General features: G+C 52.7%; 7 protein-coding genes across 7 annotated transcripts; 6 read left to right on the top strand and 1 right to left on the bottom strand.

Annotated features, from left to right (window-relative positions):
• Window positions 1-215: 215 nt before the first annotated feature.
• On the top strand, window positions 216-3427 carry N7515_007407 (Zn(II)2Cys6 transcription factor; the record flags this gene model as incomplete). Its single annotated transcript, XM_056668151.1, has 3 exons — window positions 216-2400; window positions 2457-2509; window positions 2570-3427. 3 exons carry the CDS (start codon window positions 216-218, stop codon window positions 3425-3427), a joined length of 3096 nt encoding a protein of 1031 aa, XP_056521747.1.
• Window positions 3428-4380: 953 nt separating this feature from the next.
• N7515_007406 (uncharacterized protein) lies at window positions 4381-7276 on the top strand (the record flags this gene model as incomplete). The annotated part of the gene is made up of 2 exons (XM_056668150.1): window positions 4381-4477; window positions 4536-7276. The coding sequence occupies 2 exons, from the start codon at window positions 4381-4383 to the stop codon at window positions 7274-7276; spliced, it is 2838 nt and encodes a 945-aa protein (XP_056521746.1).
• A 957-nt stretch (window positions 7277-8233) lies between these two features.
• Window positions 8234-9765, top strand: adB (adenylosuccinate synthase ADE12; the record flags this gene model as incomplete). Its single annotated transcript, XM_056668149.1, has 4 exons — window positions 8234-8273; window positions 8327-8395; window positions 8507-8958; window positions 9055-9765. 4 exons carry the CDS (start codon window positions 8234-8236, stop codon window positions 9763-9765), a joined length of 1272 nt encoding a protein of 423 aa, XP_056521745.1.
• Window positions 9766-10197: 432 nt separating this feature from the next.
• helA (putative DEAD box RNA helicase HelA) lies at window positions 10198-12374 on the bottom strand (the record flags this gene model as incomplete). Its single annotated transcript, XM_056668148.1, has 2 exons — window positions 10198-11935; window positions 12004-12374. The coding sequence occupies 2 exons, from the start codon at window positions 12372-12374 to the stop codon at window positions 10198-10200; spliced, it is 2109 nt and encodes a 702-aa protein (XP_056521744.1).
• A 1942-nt stretch (window positions 12375-14316) lies between these two features.
• On the top strand, window positions 14317-15489 carry N7515_007403 (NAD(P)/FAD-dependent oxidoreductase; the record flags this gene model as incomplete). The annotated part of the gene is made up of 1 exon (XM_056668147.1): window positions 14317-15489. The coding sequence occupies one exon, from the start codon at window positions 14317-14319 to the stop codon at window positions 15487-15489; it is 1173 nt and encodes a 390-aa protein (XP_056521743.1).
• A 766-nt stretch (window positions 15490-16255) lies between these two features.
• Window positions 16256-17293, top strand: N7515_007402 (MDR family NADP-dependent oxidoreductase; the record flags this gene model as incomplete). The annotated part of the gene is made up of 1 exon (XM_056668146.1): window positions 16256-17293. The coding sequence occupies one exon, from the start codon at window positions 16256-16258 to the stop codon at window positions 17291-17293; it is 1038 nt and encodes a 345-aa protein (XP_056521742.1).
• A 417-nt stretch (window positions 17294-17710) lies between these two features.
• Window positions 17711-18701, top strand: N7515_007401 (CybS family protein; the record flags this gene model as incomplete). Its single annotated transcript, XM_056668145.1, has 5 exons — window positions 17711-17849; window positions 17948-17965; window positions 18158-18224; window positions 18323-18442; window positions 18536-18701. 5 exons carry the CDS (start codon window positions 17711-17713, stop codon window positions 18699-18701), a joined length of 510 nt encoding a protein of 169 aa, XP_056521741.1.
• Window positions 18702-18989: the final 288 nt, after the last annotated feature.

The following is an 18989-nucleotide window of genomic DNA, read 5'->3' as shown; positions in this document are numbered from 1 at the left end:
CCGCCTTCCGAATCGAATTGGCTGGAGAACTTCCCAAGGTTCTATGTCTCCGAACTTCTCTGCCAACAGACAAGGACAAACGTACTGCGTCGTACTGCGTGATCTTATCATGATTGTTGGTCTGATCCAGGGAGTAAAGCCGCAGTTTCCGACCGCAGTCTCCGCAGATCCCTATCATCAAGAGATGATCGCAACCCTGCGGCTCTCCTCTCACAATGCCCAGCCCTCCTTCACCCCTATCCCCAGTTTCCTCAGGAAAGAAAAGACCGCACCCCTCCGAGACCTTGGCGCAAGGTGACGGGACCAATCCCGCACTTAACACCCCCGCCCCAGCAGCTGCATCCGCCTCAACCGCCTCATCCGCCCATCCCACCGCCACCTCCGCGTCCGCATCCTCGTCATCGTTCCGCAATGTCTCAGCATGTAATCGCTGCCGATTGCGCAAGAACCGCTGCGATCAGCGTCTTCCGCGCTGCCAGTCCTGCGAGAAGGCTGGCGTGCGCTGCGTCGGATACGACCCTATCACCAAGCGGGAGATCCCGCGCAGTTACGTCCATTTCCTCGAGACGCGCGTGGCACATCTTGAGAAACAGTTGACGGATAATAATATTGATTTTAAGAAAGCCGTTGCTTTTGACGAGGAGGAGGCTATCAAGGTCGAGTCGGAAGGCGACACCGCGCAAGCGCTTGGTCATGATGGTCAAGCGGGTGAGGGTTCTGCGGAGGAAAAGACACGGCGGAAGAACCTCTCAAAAGGAGATGCCACTCGGTCGGGGCAGAAAGGAGATGGGAAGTCAAATCTAGATGCGGCCGGTGACCCCGCCAACGAGGAGAATTGGCGTCTGCATAATTTGGTTTCAAACATCGGCATGGTCTCTGTACAAGGTACTTCTGACCCGCGGTATCTGGGGTCGACATCGGGGATTTCGTTTGCCCGCATTGTCTTCGCCGCCGTGAGGAGCTCACTCCCCGGCAATGCGGAGCGTGCACAGGTTCGCACCAGCGATAAATTGCCCCAGAGTGCTGCTGGAACTGCTGGCGGTGGAGGCAGTATGCGTGATTCCTTCTTCGGACTGCAGACGAGGCCGATGATGAAGTGCGCTGCGTTCCCTGAGCGGGAGCTTGCTGAGCGGCTGGTTGATCTTTACTTTGAGCATGCGAATCCTCAGATGCCCATTCTCCACCGAGGAGACTTTATGGAGCTGCTTGACAGTACTTATCTGCAAGAGGAGAAGAAACGTTCGCCGCGCGCGCTTTATGTGCTTAATATCGTGTTTGCTATTGGTGCCGGGATCATCTTTGAGGATAAGCCTCCAAGTTCGGATGATGAGGATCGCAATGGTCGTGACAGGTCTGCGTCTGGGACGAAGCGACGAAAGCTTTCGAGCCATCAGTACCAGCCCGAGGAATACCACGCTTCGGCGATTCTCCATCTGGATTCGTTCCTTGGCTCGTCTTCTAGCGAGGGCTTCGGAGGGTTGGAGGAACTGCAGGCAGTGCTCCTCCTAGCCAGCTTTGCCCTGTTGCGACCCGTTGCACCTGGTCTTTGGTATATCGTCGGCGTGGCCATGCGCTTAGCTGTCGATCTTGGGCTCCACTACGAAGACGGGACAGGCATTGACTCTGCAACGAAAGACGGCAACCAAGTACAGTCACGGATCGATCCCCGTGAACGAGGACGACGGGAATGGGTGCGTGATGTCCGTCGCCGTTTGTGGTGGTGCGTCTACAGCTTCGACCGTCTGGTCGCCACGTGTGTGGGACGGCCATTTGGGATCAGCGACCAGGCCATCAGCACCGATCTTCCGTCCATGATGGACGACAAATATATTACCAAGTCCGGCCTTTTGACACCACCGGAGGGTGCCCCTACATATAAGCATGTTGCATTCCACTACTTCAAATTACGGCTTCTTCAATCTGAAATCCACGATGTTCTACAATACCAGCAGGCACGCGCTGTGCGGAGGAGAGCGTCCGGCGCAGCAATCCTCCCCCACGCCGAGCTTTCCTCCCCTTTCCTCCAGGGCTTTGCCTCTTTCCGTTCCTGGCGTCATGATGTGCATCGTCGGTTGGTCGAGTGGCTAGAGAGCGCACCCACACGCCTAGAAACAGGCGTGAGATTCTCTATCGAGCTGCTCGAGCTGAATTATTGGCAGGCTATCATTTTGTTGTACCAGCAGAGCTTGACTGTTCCTGCTGAGTTGGCGGGAGAGCTTACTCCCGTAGATGAAGTCTCCAGTCCGTCATTTTCAAATCCGGATGCGGGTGACGATGAGGATCAAGTCTATCTGAATGTGGCTGAGGCTGGCCAGAAGGTCATTCGAATCTATCGTCAATTGCATAGAGTTCGCTTGGTGAATTATACCTACCTTGCAACACATCACATTTTCATGGCTGGTATGCAATTATTTCAGCACTCGATTACCATCACTTCCTTACTGACCTTCCACTAGGGATCTCGTTCCTATATGCCATTTGGCATTCACCTTTGGTCCGAAGCCACCTGGTATGTATCGAAACCTCCGAGCTTCATGTCTGGCCTGATGCTAACGTAACCTTCGCTTAGACCCTCGATGAAGTCGACTTCACCGTCCTTGCCGCAACTTCTGTGCTCGGCGACTTGATGCAGAAATGCCCACCGGCTGAGGCATGTCGGGATGCATTCGAGCGCATGAGCAAAGCCACCGTTCAGATGTGTCTATCCACAACCGGATTCGGTGCCCAAGTAGATATGAGCCGAGTTCACGCTGCATCAAACGCCGGCAACCCACTGTACAACCAGGGGCGACAGCCTATGGACCAACAGCGCACAGGTCAAGATCAGGGCAGGCGGGCGACACAAACACGTCCATCGCGTCCCATTCCCAAGTTCGACATGAACTTGGCTGATCTATTCTCTGATAGCAATCCCTTGACCGACCAGTCTAGACCAGTTGTCCGATCCGGACTGCCATCATATCAACCAGAATCCCTGGGACCCAACCGCCCAGCAGACCAATCTGGCCAGTCATATCGCAACTCAATGGATTACTATCTCAAGTACGAGAATTCGAACTCCCCCCAACCTCCGCAGTTCTACTATTCGAACTCGCCGCAACGATCCGGCTCTCCGAGCGGTAACACCCATGACATGCCGTCTGTCGGTTCTGAAGCTCCTCAGGGGATGAGTCTCGATTTCTTGGATTTCGGAACTGGCGAAGTTCAAGGCCAGGGTAATCTGGAGGGCGACGGTAATGCTGATTACGACATAATGTCTGTGCCACCTTATGGTCAGAACTTGGGCCAGAATGTTGGGATTGACCTTGGCTTTGGCATGGCTATGGACTTCCAGCATGACTGGAGTGAGAATCCCAACTATGATCTTTTGGAAGGGTATTTCTTTGGTGGTTCTGGTGCTGGCCCCTCAGGAGGGGATGCTCAGTAATTCTTGTCTCTGTAAATGCTTGCTTCGTTTGGACTCTTTTCTTCATTTCGTTTCCCTTGGGTCTACAAGACAAAGGGTGGCCTCAAGGGCATTCTGTATAGCTTGACTCGTGCATATTGTTTAACTGCTGGGTTGGATACCACCTACATATACGGATACCATACAAATATCTGCAAGGAACTAAGTAGTTGAGTTGAAGAAAATAGAGAAAGTCCTGTAATAACGTGTATCTAGTCGCTGCCTTGCGTATGCTGATTATTGCCTCGGGCACCGATTGTCAAATGTCAAAACAAACAATCCCGCACTTTTTCCTCTCCAACCCAACTTCACTTCTCTCGCTTCTCTTGCTTCTTGCTCCACTCATCGATCGTGGCACTCACCGCACAAACGAAACTCGCAGGCTAGCACTGCAGCCTTGTTGGTTGCTTCACTCTGATCTGCGCTTGGACCCAACTGCCTGATCTCGACATCAGGTGCCCACTTCGATCTTCGATTCCCTCTTAAGGCACATCTGCATTTGAGTCCCCGCACTCTCTCGATTTCATTTCGAAAGACCATGTACAATCGCATCGACTTCTCACACCATATTGCGAGCATTTTTGATCATCCCGCATTTTGATCAGCACTGTCAGAGCGAACCCTGCGGTCAAGCGCCGAGACCCGCGGAGCATACAAGGAGGCTCTGCATTTTCTTCGCCTCCCAAACCAAATCCTCTTGCAATCTTTTGCAATTTTGCCCGCGAAGGCTGTGGACTTGCTAAGTCGGCAGAATATAGTATTTGTTTCGCCTGGTCCTGTTCGCAACACCCTGCTTTCGTACAACGTGATCTTGGAAATATCTAAGCGACACCTTACCACAACTGGAAATTCAACCCTACATTGTCTATTTGAACGCCCGTTATGCGATTTGATCGTGACACAACCGCCTAAGTCGCCGGAGTTCTTTGGACAAGATGGTGAAAGCAGATGTGCGAAAGGATTACTATGCGGACCTTGGGCTGCAACCCAGCGCGGAGCCTGAAGAGATCAAAAAGCAATTTAGGAAGCTAGGTGAGCTTTGGAGGGGCTGCGTCATGAAGCGATGATTGGATGCTAACCAAGGGGAAAGCGCTCAAATTCCACCCGGACAGGAACCCAGGAAGAGAAGTCGAGTTCATCGCCAAATTTCAAGCTATCCAAGCTGCAAACGAGATCCTCAGTGATCCCACCCTACGCCTGAAATATGATACCGATCGCTTGCGCGCGGGGTACGGGAAGGTCTACGGTCCGCCTAAGGCAAATACCCAGCGCAAAGCACAGCCTCCCACCAACCCTCGCCCTACGGAAACTTACTCGACGCCTCGGCAATCACAGACACCCCGAAGTGGCCCATCCGCCGGTGCACAGCGGTACGCATATCAAGCGCGCGCAGGTTCGCAATGGAAACAACAAGATAATGCGCAAACGAGGGCCGATGCGTTCCGTGGCTTCAATAACATGAGAGGAGGTCAGGCGTCTGGATGGCAGGGCTTTGATCCCGCAACTGGTCGCGCCACGGCTGGTGGTGCTGCAGGTTCCGGACCACAACGAGGTCCCTTTGGAAATTCTGCGCAGTCTAGCCGGGCCAAGTCTGCCTTTGAGGCCCGCCAAAGCGCCAACACCGCACAGTCCGCCAAGAAGAAGCAGGGCTTTGCACCAGGGGCCGCTGGGGGAGATGAGCCCATGGCCCGGAATACTTCTGCCTACAGCAATAGCAGTCGCACTGAGCGGCCGAGCAGCCAGTACTTCAATCCTGCTCCACCACCAACTGCGAAGAAAGCAGCATCACCTGAGCCGTCTCAGCCTCAGTCACGACATTCATTCACCCCGGATCTGGAGCGGACCAGCAGAGGATACGCCCAAACAGGTAAAGGCGAGAAGACGTTCTTCTCAAGCGCTGGGTTAGGGCGATCTTCGACCATGCGCACACCCTCAGGATCTCACCAAAGTGCGCAGAAGGGCAGTAGTCCCGCCTTTGGTGGATCTGGCAGACATCGCAGCGCCAGCCCCAAGGCCAGACGAACTACCGCCAACTATGACTCTACTAGCTCGAGTGAATCGAGTGAATTAACTGACTCGGAGGAAGAAATCCCCAAACCGAAGGCCGTACCCAAGAGCCGACTTAAACCGCATCAGACTTTTGCCAACGCCTGGCAAGGAGGATCAGCAAGCCCTGGAAATGGTATGGGCTCTACATTCTTCCCCGCAATCTCGCGTGGAGCGAAAAGCCTAAGACTACCCAATGGTGGTCTCAGGTTTTATTCGTTATCTAAGGTCCCCCATTCGAAAAAACGTACGCATGCTGACATGAAGGACTTCGAAGGACACACCTCAGATAGCGCTGCTTTCTCCAAAAGTTCGTTTCGACCGGACCAGCAGCCCAGCTCGTCCGGGTCTTCCTCTTCTGTCAAGTATGATCGACTCACATTCCATTACTCCAAACCGCGACTGACAAACCGATTCGGCTCTAGTACTGACCACCGGGCAAGCAATGCACCAAGACCTCAATCGGCTGCCTTTGGTCGCAGCAGCACGAGTAACTTGCATAAGAAATTCTCCGCGGACGATTGGCGTGATCATTTGAACCATCTTGATTTCCTGGGCTCCGTCTCTCCAGGCAAGGAACCTTTCCCAAGGTCGCCTGTATCACAAAGTCGGACACGTACACCCAATCGAAACGGCACGGCAAAACCATCAACGACTGGATCACCACTTCCGAATCCTTTTGGCACTACGCCTATGTATCAAGGATCACAGCCAGCACAGCCGCAGCAACCCACACCCTTCGCGCAAGCAAAGTTCTCTGCAGATCAGTGGGCTGCGCAACTTCGGAATCTCTCGTGGACTGTACCCGAGGCCGAAAAGGCCAAGGCCACTGCAAATGCTGCGCCTCCTCGGAGTCCCAAGAAACAGCCCAGAGCAGGTACCAAAGTGCGGAGTGCTCCGCAGCCGGCAAGTGTTGCTACTGAGGCAGAAGAAGCTAACGGAACCTTTAATGATGACATCCCTCCAACTGCGCCAGCTGCACCTGATGTCGAGGCGATGGACCTCGATGAGGAATTCTCTACTCCACCAGACCAACCGCCGATTCCGGCCAAAGTCTCACCAGACGCCCCTCCAGTCAAGAAGTCCAAGCCTCCTCACCCAACAGAAGGAGTTGCGAACACTGACTCCCGCGCTCCTCTGTTCAGTCTTGACAACCTGCGTAATACAATTCCGCTAGGCAACGCAACCGGGGGAGGCATTGAGAACCTCGAAGACATCCACACCACCCTTCCATTCGAGTCTCAAGCCAAGCAGCAAAAGACCACGCAAAGTGACATCCGCCCCCGTCTCCTTCAGCTTCCTAATCCACCCAAACGGCCCTGGGCCCCGAAACCGGTCCTCCCAACACCCACCTCCAGACATCTCGTTCTTCCACGCGATAAATGGAACTGGTACGTCTCAGCAATGGGCGCGTACATGCACGAGTGGAACGCTTTCAACGGCCGCATGCTCACGCATTTCAATGCACGCCATGAGGCGAACAAGACCGGCCTCGCGCCCGGCTGGATCAGTGCTGTAGGAGACTCCACTCGCCTGAAAATGAATGGCACAGACGATGACGACACCAAGGGCAATGATAAGACCGCTAAGGACCTTGACGATCATGTCGAGGAGTCTCTGGTTCCTGGCACAAATAAGGGGGGCTATAGTGCCTATCTCCGTGGTATCGAGGAGGATATTCAGGTGCGCAAGCACTGGGATGTTGCCTGTGAGATGCATCGCGAGTGCATCCTGGATCTTGGACGGCTAAGGGAGTGGATTCGGGAAGGCGGGAGAGTGGCTTAGGTTCATCACCTGAGTCTGTGATGAATGTATTAGAGTCAGGGCTGAAGCAGTATACTCGGCTTGAGTATTTGTCTACTTCGGTCTGACCTGCTCTCACCTGCTCTTACCTGGCTTTCCTTCTCACGCCTGACGCCTTTTGTGTGCTTTACTTCACTTCTACTGATGTCTTCTACCCATGGTTTGTTTTGTTCTTATCTTTTGACTTGCGATGCATAATGGAGGGTCGGCGTTACTGTGAATATACCGGGGGTTCTTCCACATCTGCATGGGGGATGTCTGAATTTATCACCTATCATCAGCGTTGGTGTCTGGTTCTCGCTTTATGGTAGGGGGGTCGGAGGACATTTGGTCTATAAGTAGATTTGGCCTAAACAATTCCAATCTGTTCGAGTCTTCTAGCCTTTGGGCTGTCTCTGGCAATCCACTTGACTAGTACTGAATGTATGAACGTTGTATGGGTCTCGGCGTTGAATTGTATGTTAAGTTTCTGCATATTGATGCCAAAATACAATACCACTCAACGGACTGTCTAATACAAAAGCAAGCATAATGATCCGAAGCATGCCCATTCGTTTGCTCATTGTCTACGAGCAGGAGATAACGGACCCTTGCCCTAACCCTGTCTGCCAAGGACAAGGCACCCAGGCAACAAGGCAACAAGGCAACAAGGCCACAAGCCCCGCCACCCCGCCGGATCTGTGAACAACGGGAGTTGGCGGGAAACATGGTCTGAGTCACTGAAAAATAGCTCAATCTGAATATTCCCTGCAGGTTATAAATTCGCGCATTGAATTGCCCGCCGATCGAATTCGTTGAGAACTCAGACCGGCAAAAGTTGGCCCCGCTTATCGGCTCCAGACAGAATCTCTTTCTCGAACCCCACCATCCAAAGCATCCAAAGCAATTGAACCTGGATCAATAAAGTCGGGATTTTCTCGAAGGACATCAACCGCAATCATGGTTTCTATCGTTCTAGGCAGTCAATGGGGAGATGAAGGTACGTAGCGAGATTCAATTCCTCCACGAAGCCACACTAACAAGCCAAACCAGGGAAGGGAAAGATCACAGACATGCTGTCGCAGGACGCAACGCTCTGCTGTCGTGCAGCCGGCGGACACAGTATGTTCTCTCCTCTCTCCAATTCCTCTGTCCCGGAGTAACGCTACTACTATTTCCAACCGGGCCGCAAGAATTCAACTAACCGAGGCTTTTTCTTTCTTTTTTTCCCAGATGCCGGCCACACCATCGTCCACGAGAACGTCACCTACGACTTCCACATCCTGCCCTCCGGACTGGTCTCGCCAAAATGTATCAACCTGATCGGAGCCGGCACCGTCTTCCACGTCCCCAGCTTCTTCAAGGAACTCGCCGCTATCGAGGCTAAGGGTCTGAAGGGCGCCTCTAAGCGCATCTTCGTCGCGGACCGCGCCCACGTCTGCTTCGATCTCCACTCTGTCGTCGACGGTCTCGAGGAGAAGGGTCTCGGTGGACGTAAGGTTGGTACTACCGGAAAGGGTATCGGTCCCTGCTACAGTGACAAGGCTGCTCGTCGCGGTGTGCGTGTTGGAGAGATTTTGGACGAGGAGACCTTCGAGCGCAAGTTGCGACACCTTGATATCGCGTACCGCGCGCGCTATGGTGATTTGGATTATGATGTCGAGGAGGAGATTGCCCGGTTCAAGGTATGCATAAATGCGGCAGTGCCCAAATGAAAAACCCTCAAGAAGAAAATTGGGATATCTGAAAGACTGAAAGAAAAACATCACTAACAAACCCAGGAATACCGCACTCTACTCAAACCCCACATCGTCGACCAACTCGAGTTCCTCCAAGAACACAAGAACTCCCCCAACACCCTAGTGGAAGGCGCCAACGCCCTGATGCTCGATCTCGACCACGGCACCTACCCCTTCGTAACCTCCTCCTCGACCGGCCTCGGCGGCGCCGTTCAAGCCCTCGCCCTCAACCCGTCCAGCATCAAGTCCGTCATCGGTGTCGTAAAAGCCTACACAACCCGCGTCGGCTCCGGCCCCTTCCCCAGCGAACAGCTCAACGCCGACGGCGAGAAGCTGCAGGTCGTCGGCCGTGAATTCGGCGTCACGACTGGCCGCAAGCGTCGCTGTGGATGGCTGGATCTTGTGCTGTGTCGCTACTCGCACGCTATTAACCACTACACGGCGCTGAATCTGACTAAGTTGGATATTCTTGATGACTTTGATGAGATCAAGGTTGGCGTGGCTTATATCCTGCCGGATGGGAAGAGGGTTACCGGCTCGTTCCCGGCCGATCCTAAGGTTGTCGAGCAGATTCAGGTTGAGTATGTTACTCTGCCCGGGTGGAAATCTAATACTATGGGTGTGCAGAGGTATGAGGATTTGCCGGCTAATGCTAGGGCTTACATTGAGTTTATTGAGAAGGAGATTGGTGGTGTGCCGGTTAAGTGGATTGGGACTGGTCCTGCTAGAGAGCACATGATTGCCCGTGATTAGTTTGTCTTGTTCATGTTGGTTTCGTTTATATCATTTACATGGGTGTGATACAATGTTTTCCTTTTTGTGCCATATTCTACTTAGATGTCTCTAGAATGGGATCAGAGGGTGCTACTATGTTCAGTAGATGTGTCAAGTTGGATTGATATTGTTCTGGGTCGCAAATGACAAGATATTGTACATGAAAGTGAACAGATAATAAGACAGAGGAGAGAAGTCTGAATTAAAAACACAATGCACCTAAAGCTAAGGGCGTATATAGTACAAGATAAGATAGTACAGTAAGTAAACAAATGGGAGAAACGCCGCCCAATGCCAAATGGTTGCTTCATCTTCTCACTTTTGGGCTGGTCTGATCACTGATAAGCAATCAGTGGACCAGAACAGCTGCAGTCACCACCTCGCTGGTGAGAGTCCATCTCCGACTCAAATCTAGAAATCGAAGGAGCCACCCTCCTTGAAGGAAGGATCGCTGTAGCGCTCACGACCACTGGGACGGAACGAGCCACGGTTACCACCACGGGAGAAACCACCGCGGTCACCGCGGTCACCACCGCGAGAGAAACCCTCACGATCACCACGGTTACGATCGCCAAACAAGAAATCACCACGGCTCTCACCTCGGCTACCACCACGACCACCACGACCACCACGGGAGAATCCACGGTCACCACCGCGAGAGAATCCACGATCACCGCCACGGGAGAAGCCATCACGATCACCGCCGCGGGAGAAGCTCTCGCGAGGGCGGTCGCCTACAGAGACACCAGTGACACCCCTGAGACCCATCTGCTGCACGAGTCTAGGGCTGAGATAGGGGGGAGTAGCCATGCCGTAACCGATGCTGGACAGCTGGTTCAGGGCTTGGATAGCCTCGCCCTTGTAGCTGAAGGAGCTAGTGGCGGTACCGAGCTGGCCCATGTATGAGGAGACCTTCAGATCGGCGGGGACGGAAGCCAAGGCCTCTTGGATCTGGGTGATGATCTGGCCTTCCGGGGTATCGGGGGATTGGGGCTGGCTCATATCTGCACCGGCAGTGAGGAGAGTGGGGTTGGTGGGCGAGTCGCCCTTGATGGGGAGACGACCGAGGCGTTTCCTGTACGTCTCGTGTTCGCCCTTGTGGATGAAGATCCAGCCTTCACCCTCCTTGCCGGCACGGCCGGTACGGCCGAGACGGTGAATGTAGGTCTCGTATTCGCGGGGAACGCCCACTTGGATGACGTGAGTGACATCGGGGAAATCCATACCGCGGGCAGTCACGTCGGAGGAGAAGAGGATGGCCTCGCGAGCGCGGCGGAAGTTATCGGCGCTGCGAGTACGGGCTTGCTGGGTGAGACGGGAGTTGATCTCGATCATCTTCACGTTGCCCAGAGGAGACATGCGGAATTCCCTTGAGTTGGCAAGAGAGGAGAATGCTTCTGCGGAGATCTTGGTTTCAGCAGTGGAGTTGAAGTATACGATGGCCTTAAAAGGACGCAGATTCTCGGATTCCGCGCGTTCTTGATACTTTTGGGCAAGCTCGAGGACGGCAGGCAGTCCGTTCTCAAGACCGCGCAGGTAGACAAGCTTTTGGGGGATGCGCTCGTGGGTGGGAACCTCATCTTCGCGCACAGTGTTCACATGCTTGAAGTCGCGCTTCAGGGTCTTGCGAACCATCTGCATAACCTCTCTGGGGACGGTGGCCGAGAACATGAGCGTCTGACGGTCCACCTCGGCAGGATTGGGGAGCAATGCCTGGATTTCTTCAATTTCGGCAGAGAAACCTTGATCCAGAAGGCGATCGGCCTCATCGAGAATCAGAGTGTTCAACTTCGGGGCAGAGACTCCGGTCCAAGGGTCAGACAAGATGTCCTTGAGACGACCGGGAGTGCCGATCAGCAGATGGCAGCCCTCTCTCTGGATCTTGGCAAGACCGGCGCGCTTTTGCGTGCCACCAACAGCGGTCTGAACAATAAGGCCAGTGCCAAATGCGAGCTTGCGAGCCTCAACGGCGATCTGTTCCGCGAGTTCACGGGTGGGGGAGATAATAAGGGCACGGATTTCCGAAGGGCCAGTTCTGGCGCGACGGGCAAAGGTTTTGGGGTCGACAGAGGGATCGTTCAAGATATTTTGTAACGTGGGCAGAAGGAAAGCAAGAGTCTTTCCGGTTCCTGTTTTAGCCTGGGCGAGACTGAAGAAAATTTCGCAGGTTAGCAAAATAATCTCATATCGAATCACATGCGATGATTGTAAACTTACATATCATCACCCTTAACAATCTCATTAAGAGTAAGGAATTGCACCTCAGTCATCGTCTTCAGACCCATGCGGTCAGGTTGAATGATGTTCTTGATGAGACTACCATCAATAATGTTATCAGTCGCGAGCTGAGCAAACTCTCCTGTCGGTGCCGCCGGCCTTGAGGACTCGAGGACATCCTCGACTGCCTCAGCAGAGACAGCAGACAATCTCGGGAAAGACGAATGAAGCGATCTGGTCGCAACAACAGATGACAGGCTCAAGGGGGACTGCCATTTCTGCAACTGGGGAATCGATCGTGCTGAGACTGAGCGAGGCGCAGCAGCGCGCAGCACTTGGGAAGCCGCAAAGCGACGAACTGTACCAAACATAATGAATGTTGGTAAGAAAAGAAAATGAATGGGGAGATGATGAAGTTGTAAATTACAATTAAGGCGCTCCTAGGAGAAGCGCAAAAATAATTGATCACCTGATCTTATCGATAGATAACATGAGATAGGGGGAATCGCTGTAAACAAATTGTGGCAAACATGGCAAACACGGAAGAAGAGAAGAAGAAAAAGAACATCAAATTGGGGTCCGCCAATCAATGTAAAAGAAAAGTCTGCTGGATAAACTCCAACATGGTTAGGCTGGAGGTCATGACTCGGTTCACATCGAGATTCGAGGCTCTGGCTGTATATCAAAATCGCCATATTCGGCTTTTCTTTGGAATTGTGGCAATCAACCCTTGAAATGGATAGATCATTGAAGACCACTATCCCGTACTCTCAACTTGTTCTATCATATCACCTGTAGGCATCCACTTTTGTATGTTGTTACTCTGTAACGTCTCACAACAAGTAGTAACTAGCGAGGTATGAACTAACTATTTGTCTATCTCTCTTGGATTATCGTAGTGATTCATCAATAACTTGCAACATATGGCAGTAGGTCTAAGTGTTGGAACTGGTGACTTGTTTGTACTATAGCCACGTGATATATCTTAGTCAGCAGTCAGGCGGAAGGCTACTACGCAGCCTTCCACCTGAACCCCTAAGAAAAACAACGAACACTACACAGATTACACCGAGCAGGAGCCTCCACGAGAGTAGGCCCTCTGCCCAGTAATCGCCGTAGTCTTCGACGTTTCGCATACCAGCAATATTGCAGTGTAAAACCAACACTGATCGTAGCCTTCCGCCTGACTGCTGACTAAGATATATCACGTGGCTATAGTACAAACAAGTCACCAGTTCCAACACTAAGTCACCGATGGTTTGTCCTGACAGGGGGATATATCCCGACACTGGCAGCTTTTCTTTTGTGCAAATGGATCAGTCGGTTTAGCGAAGTTGTTGATTGGACGTACGCCTGTGTACGCACTGGCTCCGTCACTGAACGAAAAGAAGATCAGCCAGTCGATCCGGGACACTACGACGAAACACTACGCCTAGCCCAGAAGAAGAGCGACCTCTTCGCCCGGCTCGGGAGGCACATTGACTCCTTCGTAACGAAATGCGAATATATTCGTGACGATCCACGAAGACAGCTGCTGCCAAAACATCTGCCACGCATCTCCCTGGCCCTAGCGCCATGAATATCTTCGCATTTCGTTACGAAGCGTCGATATGCCTCCCAAGCCGGGCGAAAAGGTCCCTCTTCTTCTGGGCTTGGCGGAGTGTTTCGTCGTAGTGTCAGGAGTAAATTTCGGCGGCACTTGCTGAGGCTCGGGGCGCTGGGACCCGGATCCAGGATCGGGGGATTGGTGGTGGCGACCATCAGGGATGGGTGCAAGGCGAGAAACGACCCAGAAGGATCGTAATGTTTGTTTGGGGAGAAGTGCAGTGTAATTCACACGAAAAGAGGGCCTTTTGGGAAGGTACCCCCAAGTCCTAGATATGTGTATTGTGTAAAGGTGTGAGCAGTCCCGTGAGCAGTCCCGTGGCTTCGCCGGGCCAGCCCAAACTTATCATCCAATCAAAACAAAGTAACTTCGAAGCCACTGCGATAGGCACTCAGCCAGCCTCCCCTCACACCTTGGCGGGAAGCGGGAAGGGAATGATGAAGAACGTCAGAACGTCAGCATTGGAAATCAATTGAGATTTTGCTGACCAACCCTGTTACGTGTCAAGGTGTCTTTTGGATATTGTATTATTGCGTACGTCGTGCTGGATAGCCAAGGAGATACCACAGAAACATACGGATAAGTATCTCGAGCCTTACTTGCAGACCCTGCATACGCGGAGAAGGCATCCAAGCCCACATATAAGACGACCCGTCCCCCGAATAAAACAAGAAACCCACTCTTGTCCACTTTTCTGACTCTACATCATGTCACTTATCGACGTAGTTATCATTGGAGGCTCATTTGCGGGCCTTCATATTGCTCACTCTGTGCTTCACGATGTGCCTGATGCGAAGGTCGTGCTGATTAACCCCTCAACCAGCTTCTTTTGGAACATCGCCGCCCCACGCATTCTCGCGAAACCGAAAGCCTTCCGCCCAGAACAGTACCTGATTCCGATCAAGGATGCCTTTGTAGGCTACCGGCCCGACGCGTTCGAGTTCCTTCCTGGAACCGCAACCGCTATCGATCCCGTTGCCAAGTCGGTCACCGTAACTCCGAACGAGGGCGACATCAAGACCCTGTCGTATGACTATCTCGTTATCGCATCGGGCAGCACTACATCTGCCTCCACTGGCTCGCTCACTGGCACATCCATCCCCTTCAAGCCGTCAAACCACAATGATATCCAAGAGTTGATCAAGGCGGCGCAGGGACATATCGCGGAAGCGAAAGAGATCGTGATTGGTGGAGCGGGTCCTATTGGTGTTGAGTTGGCTGGAGAGCTGGCTGAAGCAGTGGAAGAAAGTGGAAATACTGGCAAGGTCTCCATTACCCTCGTGTCGGCAACCGATCGCGTGCTCCCGATGCTCAAGTCATCCGCTAGCTCTGCTGCACGCAAAATGCTGGAGCAGAAGAAGATCAAGGTCGTGACCTCGAAACGCGTCATTGGCGTAGAAACACCGGTCGAAGATAATCCCACCTGGACTGTCTCCTTGGAAGGCGGCGACAAACTCTCGGCTGACCTGTATATCCCAACCACTGGTGTGACCCCCAACAACAGCTTCATTCCGCCTCAGTTCTTGGACAACGATGGCTGGGTGAAGGTGAACAGTGAGATGCGCGTTCAGTCGGCTGATGGATCAGTCTTGCCTATCTTTGCTGCTGGCGATATCACCAACAACTCGATGCGTCTCAGTTTCAAGGCCTCGGAGCAAGCACACGTCGCGGCAGCCAACCTCAAAGCCGCCATTGTCGGTGGTAAGGCCATCAAGAGCTATAATCAGGGCGATAGTATCATGATGGTCGTACCTGTGGGTGAAGCTGGTGGTACTGGTCAGATATTTGGATTTGTGCCTTTCAGCTTCATGGTCAAGTTGATCAAGGGCAAGCACTTCTTCATTGAAAAGGCAGCTAGTATAGTGCATGGCAAGGCCTAAGTTCCAGGGCGTGGGACAACCTTGTTAACCTATTGTGGACCCTGTGGATGTTCGAACTGCCGCCGGCCCGGCGCAATGGTGTGATGGTTTTTTTTTTGCTCGCAAGTCGCAACTATATGTAATTAATGCATAATTCTCACAACTTTCAGTGCATAGTTTTCTCTGGTTGTGTCGATCTACAAGTCCGGTCGAGATGCCCCTCTATCCACTCTCGTCCCAAAACGGTAGCCAGCTCCGCTGCTTAACAATCATCAGCCATTGCAAAGCTTCAATACGATAACTCATCATCAGCCACACATCGTACACAAGAAAAAAACGAATAGCACACCACTCTTGGAGGGGCACGGTCTTCCTACCTAAAGTGGTGATTTCCGTCGGCCTGGGCTGATTTCAATTCATCCGAATCTCCACTGTTTTTCTAAACCCGGTTCCGTTGCCACTATGTGTTCACTGTCTGGACTCTGGCATACTTGTTGTTGAGGGGATTTATGCCAGTCAGTTAATGCAACGAACTACTGTGGTACAGAAGACTGCAGAAAGTGGGGTATCATATCTATACGGAGTACATCAGAACCTACTCGAGAACCTTCTCCGGACGACAGTCTGCTTTATAATTAAAAAATATTGTAATCTGGTACCCTCGGCAGCCCCGCTTCGATGGAGAGCTCGTCATATAAAAAGAGCTCCCCTCGGTTCGGCACATTCTTGTACTTCGGTAAATTCCTATCTTCTATCCTACCTTCACATACCTCACCTCACATTCACAATGGCTACCAACAAGAGTCTCATTTTCAAGAAAATTCCCCAGGGATACCCCGTCGCGGGGGAGCACTTGACTATCGAGGCCGCCGAGTATGACGCCAACGTTGCCGCTCCCAGCAATGGCGTGGTTTTCCAATCTCTCTACACCAGCTTCGACCCCTATATGCGTGGCCGCATGCGTCCTGCTGAGATCAAGTCATACGCTCCTGCCTTTGACCTGAACAAGCCCGTTCAAAGCGCCAGCATCGGCAAGATCGTGCGCTCCAACAACGCCAACTACAAGGAAGGTGACTTGGTCATCGGTCACGTCCCCATCCAAGAGTACATTGCCCTCAGCGAGCCGGAGCTGGTCCGCATCCGAAAGCTCGAGAACCCCCTCGGTATTGAGGACATCCGTGTATTCCTCGGACCCCTGGGCATGCCCGGTCTGACCGCATACTCCTCCTTGTACGAAATTGGCAAGCCCAAGAAGGGCGAGACCATCTTCGTCTCAGCTGCCAGTGGAGCTGTCGGCCAGCTGGTCGGCCAGCTCGCCAAGCACGAGGGTCTGCGCGTTATCGGATCCGTCGGATCCGACGATAAACTCGAGTACATCACCAAGACTCTCGGCTTCGACGGCGGATTCAACTACAAGACCGAGAAGCCCGCTGATGCACTTGCCCGTCTTGCACCGGAGGGTCTGGACATCTACTATGAGAATGTCGGTGGCGAGCACCTCGCTGCTGCCCTCGACGCTATGAAGAACTTCGGCCGTGTCGTCGTTTGCGGGTTGATCTCCCAGTACAACACCACCGATCCCTACCCCATCAAGAATATTCACAACGTCCTGGTCAAGCGTCTCACCATGCGCGGCTTCATTGTCGGTGACAAGGGCATGGGCGATGTCTACACCAAGGAGCACCAGGAGAATGTGCAGAAGTGGATCAAGGATGGCTCTTTCAAGGTGCTCATTCACGAGGATGTTGGCATTGACAACGCTGCCGATGGCCTGATTGGCATCTTCCACGGCAAGAACAAGGGCAAGGCTGTCCTGAAGTTCTAAGTGCTTCACGAGACTGATGAGATAACGAGATGTCTGGCGTAATGACTTGTGTTCAACATTCGAAGTGAGGTATGCGATACCTCGGCTAGGACTATTTAGTATGCAGGATGAGAGGAATCCGCTTATCCAATAGCGAATCCAACGCTCTTGCAAAGGCGCACAATTTATGAACAAAATTCAAAACATCAAAGAGTAAAAACGTAGTCAACGACTTGACAATAAACAGTAAGTAGATAATTGCAGGGCTAAACATTTCCATAGGCGGGCAATTTCGGCTGGGCGGACGGACCGCAGCCAATCAACTTCCCTGTAAAAGGATGACATACCGACACGGATTCCCGAGGTCTCCAACTTCATCCGCTTGTGTTTCCGTACGGGCGTTTCTGCTTCTTCACGACCATACACTCTCCGCTCACAATGGCTTCATTCGCACGCTCAGCTCTGCTGCGACAGACTCTTGCCCCCCGGGGAACCTTCCTCCAGAAGAATGTCGGCGTATCGCAGGTCGTGGCTTTCCACGCCTCTGCTAAGAAGCAGATCCTGCCCCCGTTGCCTCGTAAGTAGCCATGCGACGAGGAAGATTGAAGGAGCCGCAATGGCCGGCGATTTTGGAGATTGTGTAGAGCAATTGCTAATGTGCTTTTCGTGATACAGAGACCATTCAGGGAACCAGTATGTGATTTTCCGCGCCTTTCCTATCCCGATCTCCCGATCCTCCAGTCCTTTTTCGATGGCATTGAGCATGGAACACCCAGCAATGCACGGGTATATCCGGTCATGGCTTTCCACAGGTCTCAAAGATGCCTCGAATAAAATTGCGCTCATACTGCCCTTGACATCCTCGATTCTAACCTATCCCGACAGTGAACGACCCTGCCCCCATCCCCGAGACTCACCCTTCTGAGGGCAGCTACCACTGGTCTTTCGAGAGGTTCGTGGTCCCCTTTGCGCATCAGAATTCCGAAAACAAACTACCCATTCCGACCGCTCCGCAAAGCGCAAATGTAACCCGACTAACCGCCCACTTAGACTTGTCTCCGTCGGCCTGGTCCCCCTCACCATCGCCCCCTTCGCCGCCGGCTCCCTCAACCCCGTCATGGACGCCATCCTGTGCTCTCTGCTTGTCGCTCACTCCCACATCGGATTCCAGTAAGATGTCTCCCCGCGCTATCCGCCCGCTATCCGGCCCAGATCTTCCCCAGATCTCCGATCCGAAGATCATAATCTAACATCTTTCACCAGGGCCGCCATTGTCGACTACTTCCCTCCCGCCCGTGTGCCTAAGTTCCGCACCTTCTGCAACTGGCTTCTGCGCGCATTCACCCTCACCACCGCCGTTGGTCTGTACGAGTTCGAGACCAACGATGTTGGTGTGACAGAGGCCCTGCGCCGCATCTGGACGGCATAGACGGGTGTTACAAGTTCTTTTCAGACATGGTGTCTTTTTATTTCCTTTTATCTATGGTTCTGGTCTATCCAGGCGTTCCGTTCCACCTCTGTAAATGTTGATTATCTTTCTTATGTCACTCTGCCCGAATCTATTGATCGGTGCTGGATTCCTGTTCAAGGTTGTTTCTCAGCTACAATATATAAAAAAGAAGTATAACAAACATACCCCATAGGTCAGTGGCATCTACTAGGTAGGTACTGAGTATGTTCTTGGACTCGGGGCTGCACATCGCTTTGCATACCTACG

Source organism: Penicillium bovifimosum (assembly GCF_028826915.1).
Source record: "Penicillium bovifimosum strain IBT 22155 chromosome Unknown utg000005l_segment0_segment0, whole genome shotgun sequence".
Taxonomy (NCBI): Eukaryota; Fungi; Ascomycota; class Eurotiomycetes; order Eurotiales; family Aspergillaceae; genus Penicillium; species Penicillium bovifimosum.
This window is presented reverse-complemented; position numbering and strand designations above follow the sequence as displayed.